This window comes from Scylla paramamosain, chromosome 45 (assembly GCF_035594125.1).
Source record: "Scylla paramamosain isolate STU-SP2022 chromosome 45, ASM3559412v1, whole genome shotgun sequence".
Lineage (NCBI taxonomy): Eukaryota > Metazoa > Arthropoda > Malacostraca > Decapoda > Portunidae > Scylla > Scylla paramamosain.
Window position 1 is genome coordinate 9,535,252 of NC_087195.1, and position 25,266 is coordinate 9,560,517.

The 25,266-nt window shown below is 40.0% G+C and overlaps 2 protein-coding genes across 2 annotated transcripts in view; one reads left to right on the forward strand and one right to left on the reverse strand.

Annotated features, from left to right (window-relative positions):
• Nucleotides 1-25,266, reverse strand: part of LOC135094347 (uncharacterized) — a 113,654-nt gene that overhangs the window by 74,404 nt on the left and 13,984 nt on the right. Inside the window, exon 2 of the mRNA XM_063994379.1 lies at nucleotides 14,505-14,605. Coding sequence (XP_063850449.1) covers nucleotides 14,505-14,605 — 101 coding nt within the window. The remainder of the gene's footprint in view (nucleotides 1-14,504; nucleotides 14,606-25,266) is intronic.
• LOC135094497 (piggyBac transposable element-derived protein 3-like) lies at nucleotides 1,615-3,392 on the forward strand. Its single transcript, XM_063994643.1, is given in 2 exon segments — nucleotides 1,615-1,635; nucleotides 1,790-3,392. Coding segments are annotated over 2 exon segments (672 nt in total). The 3' UTR covers nucleotides 2,441-3,392.

A 25,266-nucleotide genomic window follows, 5' to 3' on the forward strand; every position in this document is an offset into this window, starting at 1 on the left:
TTGGGGGGAGACAAGATTTGGATGATTTGCAGAATATAATGAATAATTAATTGATACATGTGATCAACTAGCTGGAAACCAATAAATTATATCTCAACATAAACAAAACTCATTATATGTTGTCTCATCCAGACATGACTGTACCACAAAATATTAACATTATAAAAATAATAAAAATAAAAAAACAAACAAATAAATAAAAAACATGAAAATCAAATAAGTCCCAGGGGCTAAATTTTTAGGAGTAATTATTGATAAAACTTCAAATTGCAAATCCCACATTGTGATATAATTAATAAAGTCTTTAAGTTTTCAGGCTTAATTTACAAAATACGTAATTTACTTGATATTCATTGTTTAAAAGAAATTTATTTTTCATTAGTTTACCCTTATTTTATATATTGTTGTTCTGTTTGGGGTGGAGTTTATACAACCTACATTGATAAATTATTCCTTGCCCCCCAAAAAAGCTAATTCGCAATATAACATACAGTAACAAGTATGACCATACCAGTCCTATATTTAAGGACCTTAAACCCATAAAAATTCAAGACATTACTGTATTCCAGACCTTGACGTTTGTATACAAAGCTCTTAATACATACACAACAGACACTGATTCATGATATTCAGTTAAGGCAGACAGGTAACTTAAGGATACCCTTTTGTAAAACCTCCCATGCCCAACGTAATGTCTCACGAGGAACCAAACACTGGAACCATTAAATTCCTTTAAATTAATGATAAAAGAACGGTTAAGAAGTAATTATTGATTGTATTTATTATTATTCCTATTGTAATCAGCTCTACTAATATAAACATATGTAATTGTTTGTAATTTGTAATAGTTATCATTATCATTATTATTATTATTATTATCATTATTATTATTATTATCATTATTATTATTATTATTATTATTATTATTATTATTATTATTATTATTATCATTATTATTATTATTACATGTATCATTATATTTTTATGATCCTTATTTTTATTACCATCATTGATGTTACTATTTATTATTATTACTATTATTATTATTATTATTATTATTATTATTATTATTATTATTATTACTATTATTATTATTATTTGTTTGTGTTACTGGTATCACTATTCTGCATGTATCTATATTCTGATTGGGTTAAAGTTATGAATTACTTACCATATAATTATGTACTGGTTGGATTTTTTTTTTGTTTTTTTTTTTCATGATAGCTGAATAAGACACTCGTCTTCCACCTTTGTGTAAAATATTCATTAGTCCATAAAGAGCTTGTGGTCCATGGACTGTGGTCATTACATATTAGAATGACTATATAGTAGTCTGTCTGTATATATAAAAACCAAAAAAAATATATATCAATCAGTCAATCACTTGTTTGAGACAGGTTTGGATAGGCTTTTTAGATTTTTGCACGAGACTTACAAGAACATATTCATGCGAGAGAAGACGAGATCCCTCGTTCTGCCCACAGGCATCGTACCGGCAAGAAGCTCCCTCTAGGGAAATGACTTCTTCTAAAAGGTGAGCTTTTTTTTTTATATATCCTGCTTTTGAAGTATGTTATTTTTTTTTTTTTTATTATTGATATAGTTCAACCTGCGATGAAGGAATATAATTATATTGTAAGTGTAATACTATTACTTTAATCTTTTCTCTATACCAAATTTAAAGTGCTGTTACATATATGTAACACTAGGCTAATACAAGGACGCTTTCCCTGAAAGTGTTGTATTTTTTTCCTGACTTATCTCTAACAATTATTATCGTTTTTTTTTTTTTTTTTCCAGACCCTTGACTTGTGATGACATTCTAAGCATCAAAGAAGAGGAGGATGTACCTGCCGCAGTGTATATAGAACCAACTAATGGCATCCTCACTGGCGAAGATTCTGCAGAAGATGAGGGTGGGGTCATAGATAATCTCTCAAGTAAACAACTGAATTCTTTAGCTGAGGCAGTGTTTACGGATGGGCGGCACACCACAGATGATGATAAAGGCTATGAAGAAAAAGTTGATGACCAAGATAAAAGCAATGATGAGCATGATACTGCTTTTCGTTGCATTTCAAGATACAAGAAGCCTAAATGGTCTCGAGGCACTATTCGGACATCATTAAATTAGATTAGATAGATCTTTCCAGAGGCAAATTATGCAAGGCACAGAGATTTTTCCCCTGCTGAGCTTTTTGAACTTTTCTTCGATGAAGAAATATGGAATCTGATAGTTGACCAGTCCATTGTCTATGTTAACTTCAAGGGAGAAGCTTCGTTTACAGTAACGAAAGAAGAGCTAAAAGTATTCCTGGGAATTCTTGTGGCATCTGGCATAGTTCCAGTTCCTTCACGAATATCGTTTTGGAGAAATTCATCTATAACTAGAACTCCTCACTTGATAAAACTGATAAGTACGCTAAGCTTTGCCCACTAATAAATCTGATCTCATGTAGGTTCGTAGCCCATTTCCATCCTGAGAAATCTGTCACATGATGAAGCAATGATCGAATACTTCGGCAAACATGGATGTAAGCAATGTATCATAGGAAAACCCATAAGATTTGGATATAAAGCCTGGTGTCTGAATACTGACAGTGGATATTTAGTTACCTTTGACCTTTATCAGGGATGCACATATGAACGAAATCCTGAAAATGAGAAGACGTTCAGTAAATGTGCCGCAACAGTTTTAAAAAACATAGATTCATTGCCAGAAGGTAAGAGAAACCTTCCTTATAATTTTTACTTTGATAATCTCTTCACATCTTTCCCACTTCTCAAAGAACTACAAGACAGAAATTTTGGTGGTACAGGCACTATGAGAGAAAACAGGTGTAAGACATGCCCTTGACACCAGTCACAAAAATGAAGAAGCAAAAGAGAGGAAGCAGTGAGTATGTTGTGGACACAGAAAACAAGGTTACTATATGCAGATGGATGGATAATTCAGTCGTGACAATTGGCTCAACAGTTCACACAAATGAGTCTTCACGTAAAGTGAAACGACATTGCCAAATGAAAAACAAGAAAATAGAAGTTGACTGTCCAAAGATGATTCAAGAGTATATTCACCACATGGGAGGGACTGATAGACAAGATCAAAATATAAGTAAATATCGTATTGCGATTCGAGGGAAAAAGTGGTGGTGGTGCATTTTTACATGGATTATTTATGTGGCACTACATAATGTATAGCTTTTACATAAGAAGTCTGGCGACAATTTACGGCAATGTGATTTCAAGGAATATGTTGTTGATGTATATCTAACTAGGCATGGTAACCCTCCACAAGGTCAAGGACAGCCTAGGTCTAACGAGGCGCAGAGAGGTAAACGCGTATTTGATGATATTCGTTATGATGACATGAATCATTATCTCACAAAAACACCTGGAAAGAAAAGAATATATATTTCATCTGGTCCTGGTGTCTTGAACTTTTTTTAGCCTATCTATCTCTTATTCCATTATCTCCTTAGTTATGGTAATATATGTCAGCTTCTCATTCTCATCTGCTCTAAACATCTGTTCACTCTTCGGCATATCCTGCATGTTTCCCTGGGTGAAGCCAGTTAAAAAATACTCACTGAGAATTTTACTAATCTCCTCCCCGGAATTAACCAGCTCCCCATCTGCTGTCTTTAATGGAGCTATTGTTCCTATATTCTTCGCCCTATATACCTGATAAAATTCCTTGGTGTCCGTCTTCGCCTGGCTGGCTACCTTTAATTCATAGTTGCTTTTGGTTTCCTCGTTAACCTCCTGACTGTTCAAACTAATTAATCATATTGTGGCCTTAAAACCTCTTTCATTTCATATATCCATCTGACATGCGATGTGTTCATATATATGTGTTCCATGTGTGCCCATGGCCGGCCAGTCTATTCTACTTTTAACCTTTCTCCTCCTTCTCTACCTCCCAAGGGAACTCACACCTTCCTTCCAGTCCTTAGGGGAAACACCTGCGTTCCATTCTGAATCTTTCCTTCTTAGTCATTGCCTGAAATAACGAGCTCTGTCATTGGCTCGTTCACCACATTTCCTGGCATTTCATTGGTCATTTTTCATCCCAGAAGTTGTATTCGTGATCCACTTCTCTGAGATAAATATAGCCTGCATGCGCAGGTTGTCCTTAGATACACACACTATAAAAATAGCAATGTGGTCTGCCCACAGTCTTTTCTCTCTACAGCCTTTCCATTTCTAACTATACACCTTCCTCTGTCCAAACTCTTCTTCATTCACCTTCTTTCTCTAATTAAAGTAAAAAGTAAAGTAAAAGGTTGTCCTTAATCCCACTCAGTTCCGCCCACTTTCTCTCAATTTCCCCTCAGTTCCAGTCACGAGCAGCCAGTCTCGGTCGTTCACTTATTTCCCTTCCGAGTCACAGTCAGTCTTGAGAGACGCTGGTCAGTCATCATCACGAGCAGCAGTTCATATCACTTCAGAGAGAGAGAGAACAGTCGATCGTCACGTATATAATCATCTGTGTCTCGTCCCGTATCAAATATGTACATTCTCTCTATTATTAATTCAAGAAGCACTCTCATCAATCGTGTCTTTTACTCACACACATCAACTAAATCAATTTACTATTCATGACCTCCTCGCTACCATCAATACCAAGCTCACTAACGGACCTCCACGCTACCAACACACCAAGCTTGGTCCTCATCTGATCCAGCAGTGGCAAACATCAAGTGGGCAAGTATCTCATCTAAACCAGGAACAGTAGAGTAAAGTCGCATAAATCTCAGAACAAAGTGTGGCAAAGGGTGGCCAAGAACACTTTCATCCAAATCAAAACAAGGGTGGACAGTCGAATCTCGATACAAGTGGTATCACGTCCTATCGCAGGCAAGTTGCAAGTTGCCAGTCACCATACACACGTGTTTTCTCTCTCTCTCTCTCTCTCTCTCTCTCTCTCTCTCTCTCTCTCTCTCTCTCTCTCTCTCTCTCTCTCTCTCTCTCTCTCTCTCTCTCTCTCTATATTCTGGCCGCTCCCACGTGACTCGTCCCTGTGGCCGTACCTGTCTGCTACCACACCCATGCCTACTCATGTTCCTCCGCCGCTCCTCTTCGCCGTCCTGCTTCCCTTCTGACGTGTGGATGTCCCTTGGCTACTACCCCGAGCCAACCTAGTGCTTACGGCCTTGGCTCCTTCCCTGAGTCTCCCAACCCACTCCACCAGTGCTCATGGCCAGGCCTCATCGATCATCTTCCTGGGCCGCTCTACGCGCCGCAGACGTCACTCTTCCTTCTTCTCCTATTAAGTGGTGCCTATCTGTCTATTTATCTAAATCTCTCTGTCTGTTTGTCTGTCTGTCTGCCTGCTTATCCGTCTCCTGCCGTCTGTCTGTCTGTCTGTATATCTATCAGTGTTCATATCATTCTCTTCTGTCTTTCATTATTATTGTTGTTGTCTGTGTTATCATATTGTGTGCTATTCTGTGTGTTTATATTTCTGTGCATATTATTCCTTAATCATCTGTGCGCTTCACGTCGCTTATGCAAACACACAGTCTGCATTATTTTTTTTTTTTTATGTAGCAAGGACACTGGTCAAGGGCAACAAAAATCCAATAAAAAAAAAATGCCCACTGAAATGCCAGTCCCATAAAAGGGTCAAAGCAATAGTCAAAAATTGAAACCTTCCTCTTGAAGGAATTCAAGTCATAGGAAGGTGGAAATACAGAAGCAGGCAGGGAGTTCCAGAGTTTACGAGAGAAAGGGATGAATGATTGACAATACTGGTTAACTCTTGCGTTAGAGAGGTGGACAGAATAGGGGTGAGAGAAAGAAGAAAGTCTTGTGCAGCGAGGCCGCGAGAGGAGGGGAGGCATGCAGTTAGCGAGATCAAAAGAGCAGTTAGCATGAAAATACCGGTAGAAGACAGCTAGAGATGCAACATTGCGGCGTTGAGAGAGAGGCTGAAGACAGTCAGTTAGAGGAGAGGAGTTGATGAGACGAAAAGCTTTTGATTCCACCCTGTCTAGAAGAGCAGTATGAGTGGAACGCTCCCAGACATGTGAAGCATACTCCATACATGGACGGATAAGGCCCTTGTACAGAGTTAGCAGCTGGGGGGGTGAGAAAAACTGGTGGAGACGTCTCAGAACACCTAACTTCATAGAAGCTGTTTTAACTAGAGATGAGATGTGAAGTTTCCAATTCAGATTATAAGTAAAGGACAGACCGAGGATGTTCAGTGTAGAAGAGGGGGACAGTTGAGTGTCATTGAAGAAGAGTGGATAGTTGTCTGGAAGGTTGTGTCGAGTTGATAGATGGAGGAATTGAGTTTTTGAGGCATTGAACAATACCAAATTTGCTCTGCCCCAATCAGAAATTCTAGAAAGATCAGAAGTCAAGTCTGTGGCTTCCCTGCGTGAAAAGTTTACCTCCTGAAGGGTTAGACGTCTATGAAAAGACGTGGAAAAGTGCAGGGTGGTATCATCAGCGTAGGAGTGGATAGGACAAGAAGTTTGGTTTAGAAGATCATTAATGAATAATAAGAAGAGAGTGGAGTGGCAGGACAGAACTCTGAGGAACACCACTGTTAATAGATTTGGGAGAAGAACAGTGACCGTCTACCACAGCAGCAATAGTCAGAAAGGAAACTTGAGATGAAGTTACAGAGAGAAGGATAAAAGCCGTAGAAGGATAGTTTGAAAATCAAAGCTTTGTGCCAGATTCTATCAAAAGCTTTTGATATGTCCAAGGCAACAGCAAAAGTTTCATCAAAATCTCTAAAAGAGGATGACCAAGACTCAGTAAGGAAAGCCAGAAGATCACTAGTAAGCGGCCTTGACAGAACCCGTACTGGCGATCAGATAGAAGGTTGTGAAGTGATAGATGTTTAAGAATCTTCCTGTTGAGGATAGATTCAAAAACTTTAGATAGGCAGGAAATTAAAGTATTAGGACGGTAGTTTGAGGGATTAGAACGGTCACCCTTTTTAGGAACAGGTTGAATGTAGGCAAACTTCCAGCAAGAAGGAAAGGTAGATGTTGACAGACAGAGCTGAAAGAGTTTGACTAGGCAAGGTGGAAGCACGGAGGCACAGTTTCGGAGAACAAGAGGAGGGACCCCATCAGGTCCATAAGCCTTCCGAGGGTTTAGGCCAGCGAGGGCATTATCTTCATTACCTGTCATAATGTCTACTGAAACCACCGCTACTCCTCATATCACCTTCATACACGAATCTCATCACCTTCCTAACTTTTCTGGTGCTGGCACAGAGACTGTTCATCAGTTTATTCAAAGAATTGAGGAGGAATCCACTAGACGTGCAGGCACATCTGATAGGGAAAAAAAATATCCATTTTAAAATCACGCATTTGTCACGAGCTTTCGAGTCTAATTGGCCTGTTGGTGAAATCAGACAAATTTGCTTCTCTTACCACCTCTGATGACTTCACCACTCACCTCAGAAATCATTTCCAGAGTCATTCCAAACTTGGAGCCACTAATTCTATCCTCAAACTCTCCGAATCTATCTCACAGCACGTCCGCTCGCACACTTCCTCTCTGAGCTCAGAATAGGTTGCTCAGTGCCAAAACTCAAAGTGGTTTTCAGATGACTCACTGTCAAAAGATGAGTTAAAAAGGCTCATAGCTTATATCTTGTTCACCAACTTTCCTGATGCTCCCAATTTCCAGGTCGCCAGTGACATCGATTTCCACAAATCAGATTACATACATGATGCCTGCAAAGTCATTTCTGACAAGCGTTCCCTTCCCACCTCTGAACCTGTTGAAGCTCTCGCTGCCTCCGCACCTGACTTATTAATCTCACCTCATCACCCACCTTGCCGTTCTTTTTCTCCTTCTCGTGGACGTTACATAGACGCACATCCCCTTCTCGCTATCAGAACACTCGCTATCAAAATCAAGAAATGTCACCTTTAACTGTTGCAAGCTGCCTGGTCATGTTCTCGTGCAGTGTAAGGTTGTTCTTGATAGTTCAGGAAAACACTCATTCAGTCCTGAAGCATTCTGTTCTTTCCACAAAAGGGTAGGTCATTTCTGGCAAGACTACAGGCATTATCATGCACAGTCTCAAGCTCCACAAACATAGTCGGAAAACTCTCTGCGCCCTTCTCTGACCAATCCATCTCAAATTTTCACCTTCTTATGTACCTAATCATGGTGCAAAACACAAGGTATGCTTCACACATCCTCCTAACTCAGCACTTCCTTCAATTAACATTCGATATGCTGGATTATTCAATGGTATTATCACAGATGTTACGTGTCACTCTTATCATACAAAGCTTTCTTTGACATGGGTGCTGCGGTTAACCTTATCAAGATGGATGTATTTAGGAAACTCTTTTCCTTTTCTCAGAATCACATCACTGCTTTACCTCCTGATATAAATTTCAATGGTATATCTGGGAAAATTATCATACCTCACGGGAAAGTATTCTTATCGTTGTCTTTATCAACCCAGTAACCAGGCATATGTGATTATTTATACATTGTATCAGATATTCTTTCAGTGTTGATCTTCTCATAGACTTCAACAACGTGTGCAAATGTGACATCAGTCTTTTTCCTACCATCAATAAAATCGCTCAGAGGAATACTTATATCTCTATTGTTTTTCTCTCTGATCCATCCTTTCTTGCTGGTGTAACTCTTTAACTGTTGCAACTCTCCCTTCTCCTAGAGATCAGATGTTATCTACACGGGATTCTTGTGTTACATCATCTAGTTTGCCTGCCTCACAATCTCATTCTCAGTCAACTCCCCAGTCAGACCACGGTGTAACTCCTTGTAAACACACTTTGCTAGCAGATCCGGTAACACAATCTGAATGTGCTTCATATGTTGTAAACGCTAAGGTTAAGTCTCCTGCATCAGGCACTGATATCCGCGGTTATGCACAACAATCTCCAATGCAAAGGTATTGAGTTAGAATCCGTTCTTACCACAATCGATGACAATGGGTTTTGCAAAATCGGGCTGAAAAATGTCACATCTACGCCTGTCAATCTCAAAGCAGTGTGCTACTCGGAGAAGCCTTGCCTTACTCTGAGAAAGTTGTAATTTTGGATGATTTACCTTCTCCCTTCATTAATAGTGTATCTGCATCCGACAGCCATGACATGTCTTAACTCCCGCTTATCACGGATGATCACATACTGTACTTGATTTCCCAAAAGCTCAACAAGAATTACTCGCTCTCCTAAATTCTTTCAGGGAAGTTGTCTCTCTCCTTGGTGAACCTCTGGGCCACATAGAGGTCATCACTCACGCTATTCATCTGACGCCTGGGTCCAGACCATCTTACACTCCCAGCTAAAGGGTGCCACGCAGTCGTCGTGTTCTGCTTGATGAAGCTGTGCGAGGTATATTACTTTAGGATGTAGTGGAATCCGGCTGTTCACCTCAAAACGCTCCCTTGTTACTCGTTCCAAAGAAACAAGGCGATTGGCGTGTCGTTGTCGACTTCAGTAAACTAAACGCATCTACTATTCTTGACCATTATCCAGTGCCAAGGTTTTGTGATCTTCAGTGTCACTATGGCTTAAATGCGGTATTTTCCACTCTAGATTTACACTCAGGATTCATCCAAGTTGAATTAGAGGAAACTTCACGGCTACATACTGCCTTCACTACCTTCTCTGGCCAATTCATGTTCAAAAGCATGGCTCGAGGTCTACGTAACTAGCCTTTAAGATTTCAGAGATTGATGAACTCTGTTTTCTCAGGTCTCATTGGTAAAAGTGTGTTCTGCTTCCTTGATGACGTTATCATTGCATCAGAGTCTCTACAGGACCGTTTTCACATAATGTCTCTTGTTCTGTCACACTTTCAAGCTGCTGGCTTAACGACCAAACTCAGCAAATGCTCGTTTCTCCAACAGCGTCAAATTCCTTGGTCACAAAGTCGACAGAGATGGTATTCACACTTCAAATGGCAAGGTGGATGCTGTGAAAAATTTCCCAGTTCTTACTAATATCGATCAGATCAGGCAGTTCATCGGTCTTGATGGATTTTATCACCAGTTCATCAAAAATTTCAGCCTTATCGCTCAACCTGGTACTCATTTGCTCAAGAAAAATGTTGCATTCATCTGGTCTGAAAAAGGAACAAAATGCCTTTGATTTTTTCAATACTGCCTTGTGTCAAGTCTTGTGTCCTTGCTTTTCCAAATTTCGAGAAAGATTTAATCTTATATACTAATGCTTCTGGCTTTGGAATCGGTGCTGTTCTCATGCAGAAAGATTCACTTGGTAAACATAGCGTATTAGCGTATGCTGGCAGACTTCTCAACGTGATCTGGGCGTTACGTCATTTCCGTGAACTCATCTTAGGCTACAAGATTCATGTCCACACTGATCATTATGCTGTCACAGAGACCTTCAAAGGCAACAACTTCACAGATCAAATTCAAGAATTTAATCCTCCATTTTCATATATTCCCGGCAAGGCAAACTCAGTGGCAGACGCACTATAACGTAATGTTGCCGTTAACTCCGCCATCACAGAGAATCCTGCCATGCCAACCAGGAATGAATAAAGAAACATCAACATTCAGGCGCGTTTTGTTCTAGTCATTGCGCACATAAACGCAACATCCAGGTTTGGATTGGAAATGAGGATAACGTAGGAGGGAAAAGAAAAGGGGCTACTGTCAATTGCCTCAGACATGTGTTTTAGTGAGGAAAAGATGAGGTTTAGTAGGGGAGAGATGATGTTCTACAGATTGAAAGTTAGATCTATGACCGCAAATGTTGCAGAAGTTAATGAAGAAAAGTGTCAAGACGCTTAGGGTCGATACCAGAAAAACAGTCAGACCTAGGGACATTTGTGGCCCTCTCTCCAGATGGAGACTCCGAGACCTGCTGTAGTAGCCATAATAATCTTAAATTTTGAGTGAAGGGTGTGTGTGTAATTAGGTGGTTGTAGTTTTGTGTGAAGGAAGAGAGTGGTCTTTAGAGGGCAGGCTGTGACTGCACCCTTGTATTGTGAAACACAAAGAGAAACATTCAGTGAGGTCACAGCTGGGTTTAATGGTAAGTTCACAGCACCCCCTGATCCAGTGCTTTAGACTTCACTGGGAGTAATTATCGTTTCGGAAGGTGCCTACTGCCTCCTCCTACCGCTATCCTACTCCTCCACTTTCTCCTCCGCCTTATACAAATGCAAGTCACCAAGCAGTGACAACCCTACAGCCTTGCGTCACTCAACGAGGCCACCAAGGGCCGTAACCTCTTGGTGTATTATCACGACACTGTCCAGGCAATACTCTTCCTAAGTGAGCAAACTTTTCCTTTGTGCCGCCAAGCAAGTTCAAACGCTGGTCCCTTCAACTCTTTTCACTGGAGAACATATTACTCTACCCTCCGGGCTCTCACTGCCCACAACTTCACCCCAGCTTGCCAATTCCTGACACCGTAGAGCCTCCGTGCTAAACCCATAAAATAAACAGAACAAAAGTACCACTTCCACGGCGAAAATAAGAGGCGCCTTCTGGCCGTTCTTAACAAAACAAGATAGTACTTCCCGGATGTGACACGACCAAACTTGCTTCTTAACGTCAGGTATAGCAATACTATCACACCTCGTTCCTCCCGCCGACCACTCGATGAGATAGGTATCGCCGCAATGAGCTGAAGGACACAGCACACCCATTCCCGCTCGCGAAGTGAAACTAACACATGTGGCCATCACAATACTAAAAATCCAAGCTCCAACATGATTCCTTGTCGCTTCGAGATAGCCGGCATCGGGTGGACTGATTGTTTTCGATTTTTTTAGTCTGAACGTTTTCGACAGACTAACATGTTTAAGAATGAATATTTTCGACAATGATTTGGCAACTTAGACTGATTATTTTCGATGGTTCTGCAATATATTTTTCAATCATGATTATTTTCGACACATTAAAAACATTGGTTGGAATGTTTTCGAAACTAAATAAACTTCACTATGAATGTTTCCGACAGTAAAAAAATATTGAACTGAATGTTTTCGACACTAAAAAATGGTAAATTCTGAATGTTTTCGACACTGGATAAAATGAACTGTCACATCACGTCACGTTTAGACTTAAACAAAAGACTATAAAAACTAACCTAACCTAACCTAACCTAACCTAACCTAACCTAACAAGATAATAATCAAAGAAGGTCTAAAATGGCTGAATGAAGTGTCGAAAATATTCCAAAAAATATTGATTTAGGTCAATGATGTGTCGAAAATAATCCAAACTGTAAATAGCTAGGTAATTGTTGTGTCGAAAATAATCCAAAACGGACACTAAATGTGTAAGAGTTGTGTCGAAAACAGTCCAAAAAAACATAAAATGGGTTGTCGAAAATAATACTTCTTGGCAAGAATCGAAAACATTCAGTTTAGATTACTTTTGTAGAAAATCGAAAACATTCAGACTAAAAAAATCGAAAATAATCAGCGACCTCCCGGCATCGATCAACATACTACACTACTTGAGCCTAGTACCAGACACTTAATAACAGCTTGGCCACACGAAGCCCTCAACAACACTGAGGCTGTTTCCCAAGTGGCAAGCAACAAACTCCCATCGACAGCCTCATTCAGCGCTGCCTCCTGATGCTGTGTCGTAACGCTCGCGTCTACTTTATCATCACAACTCTCCCAGGAAGGAGGAATCGGACTAGTAACATCACTCACAAACTCACTCCCACAAACTTAAGATTTATTTATTTTTTTTTTTTTTTTTGGGGGGGGGGTTGGGTAAAACAAAAAAAATCAAAGCTCTGCACATGACTACACAGAGTAAACCACATTATATAGATTACAAAAAAAAAAAAAAGCAGTAGACACCTGTAGACCCAGTGAGGTCTAAAGCACTGTTCAGGGGGTGCTGTGAACTTATCATTAAACCCAGCTGTGACCTCACTGAACGTTTCCCTTTGTGTCTCACAACACAAGGGGGCAGTCACAGCCTGCCCTCTAAAGACAACTCTCTTCCTCCACACAAAACTACAAGCACCTAATAACACATACACCCTTCACTCAAAAATTTTAAAATCATGGCGACTCCTACACCAGCCTCGGAGTCCCCATCTGGGGAGGGGACCATAAATGTCCCCAGGTCGGACTGCCTTTCCATCGACGACCCTAAGTGTCTTGACACCCCCGTCAACTTTTTCTTCATTAACTTCTGCAACATTCGCGGTCTAAGATCTAATTTTCAATCTGTAGAACACCACCTCTCCTCTTCTAAACCTCATCTTCTTTTCCTCAATGAAACTCAGGTGTCTGAGGCAACTGACAGTAGCCCCTTTTCTGTTCCCTTATACTTTCTCTATCCTCATTTTCGATCCAAAGCTGGATGCTGCGTTTATGTGCGCAATGACTTAACCTGCTCTCGTGCCCACGCTCTTGAATCTTCCGAGTTTTCCACCATCTGGCTACGACTACAGAGTCATTCTCATACTAAATTTATCTGTGCTGTATACCTCTCTCCTAACTCCTCTGACTATAAGAAATTCTTTGACTACTTAACTTCCAAAGTGGAGCACATTCTGACCCTCTTCCCTTTTGCAGAGATCTCCATTCTTGGAGACTTCAATGTTCACCACCAGCTTTGGCTTTCCTCTCCCTTCACTGACCATCCTGGTGAACTAGCCTACAACTTTGCTATCCTCCATGACCTAGAGCAATTGGTGCAACACCCTACTCGTATTCCTGACCGTCTTGGAGATACGCCCAACATTCTTGACCTTTTCCTGACCTCTGCTTTTCCTGACCTTCTGCTTATGCTGTCACCCTTTCTTCTCCGTTGGGCTCCTCCGATCACAATCTCATATCTTTATCTTGTCCTATCTCTCCAATCCCTCCTCAGGATCCCCCTAAGCGTTTTGCCTCTGCTAGATGGGGGGACCTGAGGAGGTATTTTGCTGATTTTCCTTGGAATGACTACTGCTTCCGTGTCAGAGACCCGTCTTTGTGTGCTGAGCGCATAACAGAGGTGATAGTGTCTGGCATGGAGGTGTACATTCCTCACTCTTTTTCTCGTCCTAAACCTTCTAAACCTTGGTTTAACACAGCTTGTTCTCGTGCTATACATGATAGAGAGGTGGGCCACAAAAGGTACTTAAGCCTTCCATCACCAGAATCTCATGCACTTTATATTTCTGCCCGGAACCATGCCAAGTCTGTTCTCCAACTAGCCAAAAATTCCTTCATTAACAGAAAATGTCAAAACCTTTCAAGATCTAACTCCCCTCGTGATTTCTGGCATCTAGCCAAAAATATCTCCAATAACTTTGCTTCTTCTTCTTTCCCTCCTCTACTTCAACCAGATGGCACCACTGCTATCACATCTATTTCTAAAGCTGAACTCTTTGCTCAAACCTTTGCTAAAAACTCTACCTTGGACGATTCTGGGCTTGTTCCTCCCTCTCCTCCACCCTCTGACTACTTCATGCCACGTATTAAAATTCTTCGTAATGATGTTTTCCATGCCCTCGCAAGGTAAACAATCATACCTGGAAGATACTCACCAAAAACCAAGTTGCTGTGAAAGTATGTCCAAGATAGGCGAAAATGTTCCTCCTATCTCGAGATCTGGCCCGGCGCTGAGAACTGCTACATGAGGAAGATACTGCAATAGTAGTGGAGAGATGCATGTAGTAATGGCACAGTGGTAACCGTGCTAGCAAGAAATTAGAATTAAAGCATAATTAAATTTAGCATTAGAAAAACTTAAATAAAATACGATTCTGGGCTTGTTCCTCCCTCTCCTCCACCCTCTGACTACTTCATGCCACGTATTAAAATTCTTCGCAATGATGTTTTCCATGCCCTCGCTGGCCTAAACCCTCGGAAGGCTTATGGACCTGATGGGGTCCCTCCTATTGTTCTCCGAAACTGTGGCTCCGTGCTTGCACCTTGCCTAGTCAAACTCTTTCAGCTCTGTCTGTCAACATCTACCTTTCCTTCTTGCTGGAAGTTTGCCTACATTCAACCTCTTCCTAAAAAGGGTGACCGTTCTAATCCCTTCAAACTACCGTCCTATTCCTTTAATTTCCTGCCTATCTAAATTTTTTTAATCTATCCTCAACAGGAAGATTCTTAAACATCTATCACTTCACAACCTTCTATCTGATCGCCAGTATGGGTTCCGTCAAGGCCGCTCTACTGATCTTCTGGCTTTATTTACTGAGTCTTGGTCATCCTCTTTTAGAGATTTTGGTGAAACTTTTGCTGTTCCCTTGGACATATCAAAAGCTTTTGATAGAGTCTGGCACAAAGCTTTGATTTCCAAACTACCCTCCTACGGTTTCTATCCTTCTCTCTGTAACTTCATCTCAAGTTTCCTTTCTGACCGTTCTATTGCTGCTGTGGTAGATGGTCACTGTTCTTCTCCTAAATCTATTAACAGTGGTGTTCCTCAGGGTACTGTCCTGTCACCCACTCTCTTCTTATTATTCATTAATGATCTTCTAAACCAAACTTCTTGTCCTATCCACTCCTATGCTGATGATACCACCCTGCACTTTTCCACGTCTTTTCATAGACGTCCAACCCTTCAGGAGGTAAACATATCACGCAGGGAAGCCACAGAACGCCTGACTTCTGATCTTTCTAAAATTTCTGTTTGGGGCAGAGCAAACTTGGTATTGTTCAATGCCTCAAAAACTCAATTCCTCCATCTATCAACTCGACACAACCTTCCAGACAACTATCCCCCTCTTCTTCAATGACACTCAACTGTCCCCCTCTTCTACACTGAACATCCTCGGTCTGTCCTTTACTTATAATCTCAACTGGAAACTTCACATCTCATCTCTAGCTAAAGCAGCTTCTATGAAGTTAGGTGTTCTGAGACGTCTCCGCCAGTTTTTCTCACCCCCCCAGCTGCTAACTCTGTACAAGGGCCTTATCCGTCCATGTATGGAGTATGCTTCACATGTCTGGGGGGTTCCACTCATACTGCTCTTCTAGACAGGGTGGAATCAAAAGCTTTTCGTCTCATCAACTCCTCTCCTCTAACTGACTGTCTTCAGCCTCTCTCTCACCGCCGCAATGTTGCATCTCTAGCTGTCTTCTACCGGTATTTTCATGCTAACTGCTCTTTTGATCTCGCTAACTGCATGCCTCCCCTCCTTCCGCGGCCTCGCTGCACAAGACTTTCTTCTTTCTCTCACCCCTATTCTGTCCGCCTCTCTAACGCAAGAGTTAACCAGTATTCTCAATCATTCATCCCTTTCTCTGATAAACTCTGGAACTCCCTGCCTGCTTCTGTATTTCCACCTTCCTATGACTTGAATTCCTTCAAGAGTGAGGTTTCAAGACACTTATCCACCAATTTTTGACCACTGCTTTGACCCTTTTATGGGACTGGCATTTCAGTGGGCATTTTTTTTTTATTAGATTCTTGTTGCCCTTGGCCAGTATCCTTCCTACATAAAAAAAAATATATATATATATATATATATATATATATATATATATATATATATATATATATATATATATATATATATATATATATATATATATATATATATATATTAACTACACTACACTTAACTGTCCACTCGAAATTGGACCTTTCCCAAGTGAGTCCTAAGGTTGTTTTTTTTTTTTTTTTTTTTTTTTTGAAGAATTTAATAAAATGGTTAAAACACACATCAAAGGAAAAGCAAACTCTTCATAGTGATGTAAGGAATGTGTTTATGAGCAAAACAAAAATAAATTTTAAAAAATGTCGACATACGTCATCAGTGGGCGACAATAATTATTGTCGAATCATAATAAATCAAGAAAAACAACATTTTTATAATTTTCAGGAATATTGGAATTTTAAACTGGATTCGAATATACATATGTAGTTCATGTAGTCTATTAATATGCAATACAATTGAGTTATCTTTATTCGACGGAATTGACATAATAACTCCTAGAAGTCCTAAGGGTATAAAAGAAAAAAAACATTTGAATTGTTTTATAAAGATCATAGATGTCTTACAGGGCGAACAAGTCACTGTCCTGCAGAATAAATAATAACTCTCTTCCAAGGTGGAAACACTGTATTGCAACAGCTTTTGGATAGAGATGGATAGCAGATATTTGGATAGCAGATATTTTTGGCTAGATGCCAGAAGTCACAAGGGGAGTTAGATCTTGAAAGATTTCTGTTAATGAAGGTGTTTTTGGCTAGTTGGAGAACAGACCGTATGGTTCCGGCCAGAAATATAAAGTGCATGAGTTTCTGGTGATGGAATGCTTAAGTACCTTTAGTGGGCCACCTCTCTATCATGTATAGCACGAGAACAAGGTTTGGAAGCTTTAGGTTGAGGAAAAGAGTGAGGAATGTATGCCTCCATGCAAGACACTATCACCTCTGTTATGAAGAGAAGGTGACAACATAAGCAGAAGGATTAGAGGTCAGGAAAAGGTCAAGAATGTTGGGCGTATCTCCAAGACGGTCAGGAATACGAGTATGGTGTTGCACCAATTGCTCTAGGTCGTGGGGGACACCAAAGTTGAAGGCTAGTTCACCAGGATGGTCAGTGAAACTAGAGGAAAGCCAAAGCTGGTGGTGAACATTAAAGTCTCCAAGAATGGAGATCTCTACAAAAGGGAAGAGAGTCAGAATGTGCTCCATTTTGGAAGTTAAGTAGTCAAAGAATTTCTTATAGTCAGAGGAATTAAGTGAGAGATATGCAGCACAGATAAATTTAGTTTGAGAGTGACTCTGTAGTCGTAGCCAGATGGTGGAAAACTTGGAAGATTCGAGAGCGGGCATAAGAGCAGATTAAATCGTTGCGCACATAAACACAACATCCAACTTTGGATTGAAAATGAGGATAGAGAAAGGGTAGGAGGGAACAAAAAGTAGGCTACTGTCAGTTGCCTCAGACACCTGAGTTTCAGTGAGGAAAAAAATATGAGGTTTAGAAGAGGAGAGGTGAAATTGAGAATTATATCTTAGACCACGAATGTTGCAGAAGTTAATGAAGAAAAAAATTTGATGGGGAGTGTCTAGACACTTAGGGTCATAATCAGAAGGGCAGTCTGACCTGGGGACATTTGTGGTCCCCTCCCCAGATGGAGAGTCCAAGGCTGGCAAGGCGAGGTAATATTACAACAGTACAGTCACTCTCAACAGCTGAAAAAGAATGAATTGCCACGTTCTAGGAGGCACAGTTATGACAATCGATGAACATATATAAGGATAATAATATTCTATGGAATACCCCCCTCTTAAACTACAAGACTAACGTCCACCCACATCCATAAAACATTATCTTTCCTGCCATGTAACACCATCTATGTCTTCTCAGAAGATGAGCCACAGACAACTAGGACTGACCGGGCTCGGAAAAGAAACAAACACCACCGCACCATAGAGACTGAGATGTACTCCATGTAGTCCAGAGCCCCCTAAAGAACACTGGAATCCCCAGAAAGGACATAGCCTAAATGCTCGATTCAAAATGATCAGATCATAGTGCAGACGAGGAGTCATTGTGGGAGGTGTCTTTTTACTTACAAAATATTACAATCACAGGCAGGCTCCTTAAGACACCTATCTCTCACCTCACATCAGCAGGGGCTTACTGCTATACTAGTCAAATCTAATCACTCTCTAAATGTAAGCACGCAAATTATTCAAGCTTCACCCTGCCTCAACTCACACGTCCCCACGTCTCAGCAACCGAACAACTAAGGAACATACTCTATCCACGCGCTTCTCAGAGTGGGGGGAAGTCACAGGACAAAAAAGAATAGGGGAGGACAGGGACAGGACTGGAGAGTGATGTATCACGCCCACCTGCCACACAATGGGAACAGCAAGATTTTAATTATTTTGCTTGACAATTTAATTGTGTCATGTTGTTCACTACTTTATAGCCTTTCAAACAATAGCACTCCCAACATGGTGCTCAAAAAGGGAATGTGGAAGAAGACAAAACAACTACTGCAGCCTACTCAGCGGGCGGGGACCCCTCTGCCGCCCTAGACTTTCTTTTTGTTTCATCTGTCTTCTGTCTCTTTTCCACTCATCATCTTTTCTTCCTTTAATTTTCGCCACACGCAACACGCCCTTCCTCCACAGAAAATTTCGTAAGTTACACGCAGCTTACATTTTTGCACGTACAAATTAAAAACTACACATAACTTATCTGGGCGAATCACATCATACTCAAATAGAGCGCTCAAAAATCACAAAACAGAAGTTGCTACAATTCTAACGTGAACAATTACTTTAACAACAGAAAACAAGATTCCTATTTGGCCCCTCTTACTCAAACTTTGGCAGCGTTGCATACTGCAGCGCCGCGATGACAGCAGAAAATCGATCTTCAAGACTAGAAGAAGTGAAAAGTGAGCTAAACAAATTTTTACTATAATTGTCACTCCATATCTCGTTAATGGGTATGCATTTACTCCCCTTTGCCTCTGTTTACGATGGTATATTAAATGACATTGTTTTAGGAATAATAATAATGACTTACCTGTTTTAGGAATAATAATAATGACTTACCTACTTATCTTAATCTCACTTTCGATCAATCACAGTATTTGACACTAATTGTAATAATAATTTATAAGTAACTAAGTTCTATTTAAACTCTAGAAAATGCAACTCAAAAAAATCTGAATATGCCTTGAGAATTTTCCTGAATTTAGTGTTGATAATTTTATTGTAATCACATTGAATATCATATCTATGTCAACTATCTTTCTATATTTTGGGGACACTTTTTTATCTAAACATGTGCGCTGTAATGTGTTGGATTTTACAGAAATCAGGCTTCATGCAGACACTGCTTCATTCTACACTGTCAGGTTATGAAATGTTGACCAACAACAGAAATAGGCACGGAGGTGGCGTAGCTGTGTACATCTTCGACAAGTACAAGGTCAATTTGTGAAACGAGTGTTCTTTGATGGAGTCATACACTGAATGCTTAGGTATTGAATTTAAGGACAATGGTGTATCATATTTTTTGTCTATGAATGTACAGGCCTCTGCAGGGTAATACGAATAGTTTCTTTCATGCACTTCATAACATTTTATCCACTGCAATGAACAAAAAAAATATCATAAAGTGTTTATTTATTTCAGATTTTAATATAAATTTATTACAGTATAACAATGTCGCTCACGTCCAAGAATTATTATTTTTTTTTTTAAATATAATGTATTCTTATTCAATGTTTTCCTCAACGACCACCCAAGTAATATCCACTATAGATTCACTCCCTGATCACGTCTGGTCGTCACAAATAGAATACAGCACAGGTAACTGCATGATTAACACTGATGTTAATGATCATTACCTCGTCATCTCTCAGTTTAGTCATAGCAATAGCCATGAAGATGAAAATATAGGAAGGTTTTGTAAGTCTTTCGTATAAACTGGTCAAATGTTATTAAATCAATATGTCCTAATAAATCACACATTTTTTTATTTTTTTTATTTATAATGAAATTAAAACAATTTATGATAAATGTTTTACAATGAAAGAAAAAAAAGTTAATTATAGAATATAACGTAGTCCATACATAATTCCTGCCATAGCTAAAAGTATTAGAGAGAGACTTTAAAAAATAACACAAAAATGGCCGTTAACATTTAAAGAACCTTACAGGGTTTTCAGAAATAAATTTACATTATTTCAAAAGCAGCAAAGAAAAAATACTATCAAGATGTCAATAATCAAGGAAAACCAAGGTCACAATGGAAATCTATTAATTCAATCTTTGGTAACGTTCCTACGTTACCAAAGCCTGACCGTGAAGGCAGGATTGGGCCTACAGCTAAAGTGCTTCCCCATGAGATGAATGTGAGGCGGGGAGTTGGACAATATTCCATCCTCCCTTATCAAACGTTCATAGAGTAATGGGGTTCCGCCAGGCTTCAGAGCCCTTAACAGACTCACTGATCCTGAGTCTTCCTGCTCTTTCGGGTTCTCTATCCCGTTGGAGTGGGGGCCGTCGGGGTGATTTGCCGCGTCGTGGGCCAAACCCACTTACCCTCGGCATCGGTAGTCACTCTGGCGTTTCCGGGATGATGGCCCGCTGGATGGAAGGCGGTGCTTTTCCTGCCTGAAGCCCAGCGGGTTCATGGCCTTGATAAAGGGGTACACGGTGCGGATGCGATACCAGTCCCTCCCTGGTCCGAGGGGCGGGCATAGAGCCTCTGTGTCCGTCTCTTGGACCAGAGGTGCTCTAGCAGAAGGCTTACATCTGCGAATGATGTGTCGTGCTGCGGCGGGCCTAGTAATGTAGGTAGCCAACCGCCTGGTCTGAGGGTGGCGTCCTCAGCTGGAATCCTGTCGGGCGCGAGTCCGGCAGGTAGGTTTTGCATCACCTGTGCCGTCCTGAGGACGGTAGGTGTGAGTAGTGCTGGCCGAGCGCACTATCCTGTCGTCCCCCCCAAAGGGTTTTGTTCTCAACCGCTTAGTTCCCATTGCTTGATTACCAAGCGCGGGAACGGCGGTCGGACAAAAGTATGACTCGATCAAGGTAGCCAATGATCAAGGTGTCAATGCTGAAAGACAAACCATTGAATTGAAACCCTCCTGTCCCGATGTATCTGGTAAATTTAATGAACAGTTTTTAAGCGTAGATGAAAGTGATGACGTAATAAATAATAATCACACGAACTATTTAAATATTTCTCCAAATTTCTCGATGTATCTAACTCCTGTTACTCCAGATGAACTTAAAAATTATTTATTTGCTCTCAAATCATTACCTGCTGGTTATGGTGAAATCTCGCCCATTATTTTGAAACTTGCAGCTGCAAAAATATGTCTGCCACTTGCACATACTATCAACCTCACCTTAAAAATGGGCGTATTTTCCAATACATTGAAAAGGCAAAAGTTTTTCCACTATTTAAATCAGGTTGTAGAAATTAAATTAATTATCGACCAATCTCTATACTCCCCGCTGTTAGTAAGATATTTGAGAAAGTGATCACCACCCGTCTCGTGAATTACTTGGAAAATAACATACTCCCAGACTGTCAGCATGGTTTTAGATTTAGCCGCTCAACTGAATCTGCTGTCTTGCAGTTTATTAATAATGTTCATAAACACGTGGAAAATTAATTTTGTTTAGTCGGGATTTTTATTGATTTCTCAAAAGCATTCGATTCATTAAGCCATGAAATTTTATTAAATAAATTGGAATATATTGGCGTTAAGGGCGTTCCTTTGCAATTATTTATAAGTTACATTTCCAATAGATCACAAGTCGTATATTGCAACACTTTCTATTCATATTTGAAGTTAATTAGTAAAGGTGTTCCTCAAGGATCTATTCTTGGCCCAATACTTCTTTTAGTTTACATCAATGATATAGTTAATTGCAGTACTAAATTACATTTTACAATTTATTCCAATGACACGAATTTATTGCTAGCAGATAAAGACATACGTTACCTAAATAACAATATTAATCTTGAATAAGACTCGATCAGAAAATGGGTCAAATGTAACAAATTCAAATTAAATGTAGCTAAAACTAAATGCATATTGTTTCAAAATAGATCTATAAAATATACCATGCCATCTGTAGCTACTGAGGAGGTAACATTGGAACGTGTTATTCATACAATTTTAGGGGAGTTTTAATAGACGAAAACCTGAATTAGAACTATCACATAAGTGCAGTTGCAACTAAATTATCCCGCATGTGAGGCATTCTGTACAGGATGCTGGACCAGCTGATGCAGGAGGCACTGTGCATTGTGTACCACACTCTCGTACCCGAACCTTCTGTACTGCGTGTCCGTGTGGGCGTGCACGTGGCCCTCATTCATTAAAAGTTAACGTAGTTCAAAAGAATATATTTAAAACGATGTTTTGCTTAGGAAAGTACGATTCAACCAAAGAAATGTTTACGACACATAATTTTCTTAATCTGAATTATATACATAAATATTTTTTTACCATTTACTTATAAATGTTTAAAAGATTATCAAGGTATCTTTTGGACTACAAAAATACATAACATTCGAAAAAAAAAAAAAAAAACAATTTAGATATAATTTGCCGATTTCAGAACTACTTTATTCAAGAACAGATTGGTATGCACCGTCCCACAAGTCTGGAACTCCCTGCCCACAGAAGTAAAGAGTCTGCTTAACATGGACAATTTCTTGGCATTTAAGACAGCTTTAAGAAAACATTTATCATTACAACATACAACTATATTGCAAATACACAGATAAGAGTATATAATTAATGCATTAAGCAGCAGTGTATCTATCATGTGTTATGCATTGTAGCTAAGTATTATAGCACTGTATTGTAGTGCTGTTTATATTGTGTTCAGTGCTGCTACAGTGTTGTGTTGCATGTTGCAGTGTTTTGTGTCTTGCATATTGTTGTTTATTTTGTTTTGCAATTTTTGTCTTTTTTTTTTCTTGTTTTATGGTTCAGAACTGTATATAAAACATATAAGGGTATGTGTACGGGTATATACATAATTAGTTAATGTATCATTGTTAACATTGGCTATTTTTTTTTTTTTTCATGTGTTCTTTAAACATTGCCTACTTTTCGTTTTTTGCAACTATTTAATAGTAATTAAAATTGTCCGTCTGGAAGCTTCGGCTTGACACACCGTGCCGATATAACCTATAAAGATGTTATAGTTTGTATGACTACTTTATTGGCAATAACCCTATTTCTTTCTTTCTTTTTTCAAAATTGCCGCTTCTTTCTCCTTCCACTCCTCCATCGAGATTTGTCTCTTGCTTTCAGCCAGGATCTGTGACCTCCCTGGCTACATTAGTGTACAGATTTGCTGTTACAGGGTATCATTTCTACATTTCTTTTCATCCAGCAGCTACGGCTGCTCCACCTTCTATTGTGAATCCAGCAGCTACGGTTGCTCCACCTTCTACTGTGATTCTTTTCTCTACCACCTCCGTTGCCTTTTCTCTCCTCTTTCGTCAATATTTCTCTGCCCTCTTTCACTTCTGCTCTCTCACCTACACAGCGTACTCCGTCTTCTGTAGTTTCTTCTCCTTATACAAATGTAAGACTCACCAAGCAGTGACAACCCTGCTTACTTGCAACACTCAATGAGTCCACCAGGTACAGTAGCGTCCTGGTGCATTTTCAAGGCATCGCCAGGCAATACTCTTCCCGGTCAAACAAAACTCCTTCGGGCTTTCATTTCCCACAACATCACTCCAGCTTTCCCGCTCTTGACTCCGTAGATTTTCCGTGCCACACTAACAAAACTCATAAAACAGATCCCACTTCCTTAGCCAAAATAAGAAGTGCCTTCTGGCCGCTTTTAACAAAACAATATCGTACTTCCCAGGTGTGACACGACCAGGCTGTCTCTCACTGCCAGGCACAACAATCCCCTCACAGTTCAGCTTCCTTGCCGGTGTCGTAGGTTCAAGGTCGATTCACACACATCAGTGACGTATCAGTGCCGCGTCCGCTCAGTGCTTCAGTGTCAATGAAAAAAAATATATATATCGTGGCTTTGAATTCAACCGAAGCATTTACACACGTCCGGCGCAGTACAGTGTTTTGACTCTCAGTGACCGTTACGTCTCCGTTCCGTGAAGCCGAGTATCGTCGCCACCGATATTTTTTAGATTTTCACGAACGCCGGACGAGTGTTCTGAGCTGTCAAGAAAATGGATGACGAACTACTTATTAAATTGGTGCGAAACCATCCTGTTCTTTATGATCTGTCACAACCAAAATATATGGATTGCAATTTCAAGCAAGATATATGGAATAAAATAGCAGAAGAAATTAAAGTAGATGGTAAGTACTCTTTTTAATTGATGTGGTTAATTATATCACATCACATCACCACACCACACCTCATATCACACCACTTCACATCACACCACACCACACCACCACACCACACCACACCACACCTCATACCACACCACATCACCTCACATCACATCACACCACACCTCATACCGCACCACACACCTCACATTCCATTTTTCTTTTTTATTGATGTATTTAATATGTTCTTAATTTTGTAGTCACACTAAATGTCAGGTTTACTTTTGCTAGGTTTTTTATACATCTTCTCTGACTTTCATTTTCGAATTTGCAGTCATGAAAACTGCCATGGCACAGATCCAGCCTCTGAATTAAAGTAATCTTTGTACAGCTCTCTTACAGTTAACGCATCTCTTGTTGCATTTCCACCCTGCAGAGGCAGATTTTCAAGTTTTGCTTCTACTGTTTTAAGCACTGTTGCATTTACCTCATATGGGCGTGTTTCTACATCATATTTTCTAATGA